Source organism: Tachypleus tridentatus, chromosome 3 (assembly GCF_004210375.1).
Source record: "Tachypleus tridentatus isolate NWPU-2018 chromosome 3, ASM421037v1, whole genome shotgun sequence".
Lineage (NCBI taxonomy): Eukaryota > Metazoa > Arthropoda > Merostomata > Xiphosura > Limulidae > Tachypleus > Tachypleus tridentatus.
The window spans coordinates 78,438,133-78,442,617 of NC_134827.1; the positions used below are offsets into that span (position 1 = coordinate 78,438,133).

At 37.1% G+C, this 4,485-nt stretch overlaps 1 protein-coding gene across 1 annotated transcript; it reads right to left on the reverse strand.

Annotated features, from left to right (window-relative positions):
* Window positions 1–1,783: 1,783 nt before the first annotated feature.
* LOC143247274 (uncharacterized) lies at window positions 1,784–3,974 on the reverse strand. The gene is made up of 2 exons (XM_076495042.1): window positions 3,714–3,974; window positions 1,784–2,534 (listed from the first exon to the last, which is right to left on the reverse strand). Exons 1-2 carry the CDS (start codon window positions 3,778–3,780, stop codon window positions 1,933–1,935), a joined length of 669 nt encoding a protein of 222 aa, XP_076351157.1. The 5' UTR covers window positions 3,781–3,974; the 3' UTR covers window positions 1,784–1,932.
* Window positions 3,975–4,485: the final 511 nt, after the last annotated feature.

A 4,485-nucleotide genomic window follows, 5' to 3' on the forward strand; every position in this document is an offset into this window, starting at 1 on the left:
CAGCTGCAGCCGTTATATTGTGATGGTCAATCCCACTATTCGTTGGTAAAAGAGTAGTCCAAGAGTTGGCGGTGGGTAGTGATGACTTGCCTTACACTGCTAAATTAGGGATCACTAGTTCAAATAGCCCTTGTGTAGCTTTGCGCGAAATTCACAAAACAAACGAAAAACATACGTTGTTCTACTCCTTGCATTTAACCAAACAAAAAGTTATTTTATGGACGTTTGTGACCATATTATTCAATTAACTGTGTTGTCAAAAACAGTTTGTTTGCTGTCTTTTAAGCACAAAGCTGCACAAAGGTTGCGCCCGTTATAAGCGTTATAAAACGTAAGGCTGCCCAGTCACTGGGGTAGGGGGGTCGTAAAGAAACGTCAGAAGTTCCACTTCTGCACTTAATGATAATACGATAATAACCCGTATTTACAAGACAGTACTGTTCCACAAAGGTGCACATGATTTGGGCTGGAAGAGTGACAACCTTCCACGGGCTTTTGTTGCAAAGCTACTTGAAACACCTTAAAAGACTGGTGTAAAGAAAGATCAGGTCGTTGAGAAGGATCTAGTCTTATCTCGATTTAAGCTCTTTATGAGCCAGGAATGTGTGTAATTTAGGTTTTGAGAGTAAGGATAGATTCGGACTTTCATCAGGCTTTCAAACTAAGAGTGGAGGCTATGGAGTCACTGACATACAATTGAGGAGTTCCGATGTTGAATCACTGAGTAATCGCCACACCTAAGGCTCTGAGGTGAAACAAAAGTGATCTAATAGGGCCACCAATCAGAAATGTTTTATTAAGGTATTTTTATAATCCAAGGAAAATGTTCAAATAAAGCAAAAAAAAAAAAAAGGCTAGAGAAAAATTACGTAAATTCAAACCGATCCTGCTTTTAAGGTCATTGTGCATCTGGCCAAGAATGGCCAATGTTCATTAATGGTAAAAATAAGATGTCCAAATAAATTATTTCGTGGTTTAAATATTACATCGAAGGATATGTCATTTGTTGGAAAAAAAACCAACAGCAATGTCTTCAACCGTCTCTACTGAGTATAAACATATGTTAAAGAGTGTTTTTCTGGTATTTTTTTAGTATTTCGCGCAAAGCTACTCGAGGGCTATCTGTACTAGCCGTTCCTTATTTAACAGTGTAAGACTAGATGGATGGTAGCTGGTCATCACCACCCACCGCCAACTCTTGGGCTACTCTTTTACCAACGAATAGTAGGATTGACCGTAAATTGCGAGTCGAGTGTCTTAACCACCTGGCCATTCCGGGCCTGGTTGAAAGCGGAGGGGTTGGCTAAGTATTACATCAATGGATACAGTTGGGATAATATTTCATGATGTCCTTTTTGTTCCTAGAATCTTACAGGTGTCCAAAAGTCCAGAGTAAGTTACGCAGGTTACATAAATTGAAGTAATATTAAATATAATGATATTTTTAATTTTTACTCATTTTTTGGTTGTACTTCTGGATCATAAACAATGCTTAAATTATACGGTATGTTTCACTGACCACGTAGACAATTTATGTCAGAACAAGAATATGGCTTTACAACATTGAAGTCTGGGGTTCGATTCCATGTGATGTAAAGAGTGCAGATGGACTATTTTGTAACTTTGCACTGAGCAAAAAGCAACAACAAAGGATAGAAAAGATGTTAATGCTGTACCAGCACAGATAAAAAAATATTACCATAAACTTTGTTAATTTAGATATTTAAGCTTAAAACATCACTATGTGTTTTAAGTTAAGAATGACAGAAATTTCAGATACATGTGCTTGACAATTTGCTTTATTCTTCAGCTTTTGTGAAATATTATACATTTCTTATTAGTTATTTTAGGGTCTTTTCTGTATTTAGCTTCGAAAGAAAGCAAGGGGAAAAAACCTAAAAAATAAAAGGTTCAAAAATCATAATTTCTCTTTCAGTCGTCTGCTTCTTTATCGGCTGAATTACTGGACCTACCAATTCTGGGGACAAATGGGGCTCGACCTATACGAGGAGTGAACGCTACCCGAGAAGATCTGGACATTTCTGTATCCGATCGTCCAATTCTGGGAATAAGTGGGGCTCGACCTATACGGGGAGTGAATGCTGCTCTTTTGAGATCGTTACTGGTGTCGTCAACTGACGAGTCTCGTCCAATACGAGGAACAAAAGCTGATCGGAGTTGGACGTTACTTCTACCTAATCGAGGAGCTGGGACAATTTGTTGAAAGTCCCTTTGGCTATCGTCATCTTCGAAGCTCCAAATGTCAGACAATTCTCCTTGGTCGTCAAGTTCCTCGTTGAGTAGGGTACGCTTCTTTCTGCCAATTCTTGGGACGAAACCCAGAGAAGAACGCTTCGAATGACCACTGTTTTCGTAACCTTTGAAGCCAAAGTCTTCTGGCACAAAATAAAATATTGTGGATCGTCCAGTCCGAGGAGAAAACTTCCAGTCATCAGCAGAAGTGAAGAGTCCTCGACCTAATCGCAGAATCGGGATGACATTATTTCTTTTCTCTTCGTCGTAACCAGTATACCCTGGGAAAGCAAAAAAAAAAGAAACTTTTATATTAGTAACGACTGATATAAATGAAATAATAAGACCTCAATTAAGGTTAATCAATTATTTCAGAAAATTTCTCGTATTTTTCTCTGAAAAATAAAAACAACATAGACTATCTTTGACTTGATACATTGCACTGAAATGGTTAAATATTAAGTACGTTTATTAGATGAGACTTTTTTTTTAAATCGTGTATACAAAAAGTAGAAATTCGAAATATATCGTGCAATACCTTCTTAAGTTAATTCCAAACATTTTATAATGTAAAAACTGAATGAGCAAAGAAGTTAAAGAATGGCAAGTTATTAGAGGTACTTTCGCTGTATGAATCGCATCTTCAATGTACTTGTAATCTGTATACGTCAGAGGAAAAGTTAGAAATGGGTATACACGTAAAAAAAAATCTTTCGATGTTAACAAACTTATTATTGTAATATATTTTTATATTATTTTTAACTAAATAATACAAATAAACTAACTTTTTTTCTTAAATATTTAACAATAACAATTGCTTGTTTGTCGAAACCTAGTTGAATGGAAGGCAACTGTCTGCTATTTTGAATTTCGCGCAAAGCTACACGAGAGCTATCTGCGCTAACCGACCCTAATTTATCAGTGTAAGACTAGGAAGGCGGCTAGTCATCACCACCCACCGCCAACTCGTGGGCTACTCTTTACCAACGAATAGTAAGATTGACCGTCACATTATAACGCCCCCACGGCATATATGTATATAAATTAACCACACAAAATTCCGAATTGCAAGGTTATGTCAGCTCACCATTTACATGTCACACCTGATTACCTTCAAGTAACACGACGATCTTGAAATGAGTTGATTTATATATTTCTCTTCAGCACATAACTATACAATTGGCTATCTGTGCTCTTCCCACCACAGGTATCGAAACCTGAATTTTAGTATATATACGCTCTCTATTGCTGAGCTACCAAAAACTAGGAAGTCTTGAAATGAGGGTCGAGTAGAAAAATTCGAAAATGCGTTGTTTTTGTTGCTTTTTATCATTTCGAAAATTATTCTACTTGTTTAGTAAACTTCAGAAAATATTGTAAATAAGTTAATTTAATCATTTTCAAACGTATTGTTCATCTTTAAAGTAGCATAGAACAATAAACTTTAAGAATATCCATACCTTTGGACATCCAAGAGAAGGCAAAAACAAGACACGAAATCAACTGGAACCTTTGACGGAGAGTCATGGTGAACTTAATGTGGATAGTGATGGGTCCAAGATGAAACTACATTTCGTTCAGCATACGATGGCTTCTTATACAAACTATCTGATCCTTTGGAAACACCTTCAGAGGTCTCGTGGCAATTACTGTCAGACGTTCGTAGCAGCCAATAGAATAGTTATATAAGTGATTAGTAAACCCCAGAGGCTAGGCAGTCATGTGGACATCAGAGGGTTTATATAGCTTTTTTCGGTTTATTTCTATGATCACTAGAACGACAAACGAAAATTAATTTATATTCAATGTTCTTCTTCTATTGGCGTCTTTTTCCCTTGGAAATGTTACTTAAAGATCTACTCTCAGCGGGTTGTCCGTGACACACTGCTTTGCTAAATTACCCACAAAATCACAGAACGTCAAGAATCTGGAAGCTAGGATTTGAGTCGTAAACCTTATATATATAATGTTTTATTGTTTCTGTCAACGCTTAAGCTTGTCTAGTGGAATCCCCTTCCTACTGGGAGACTTTATTAAATACGCTTCCAGATCTCTGTGTCTTTATTTCTCCTGAATCCCGTGCAGTCCTTAACCTTGGAGACAATATTTCGTACTGTACTTTGTGAGGGGTTTCAGTTCGCATGACCTTACACCTCTCTTTGATTTGTTTGTTTGTTCGTTAATTTCGCGCAAAGCTACACGAGGGCTATCTGCGCTAGCCGTCCCTAATTT

Excerpts from the sequence above, each read along its gene's own strand:
- LOC143247274 (XM_076495042.1), bottom strand. The coding sequence starts at position 3,780 with ATGACTCTCCGTCAAAGGTTCCAGTTGATTTCGTGTCTTGTTTTTGCC. Across the intron at positions 2,535-3,713 it reads CTTCTCTTGGATGTCCAAAG|GGTATACTGGTTACGACGAA; the intron begins GTATGGATATTC and ends TTGCTTTCCCAG.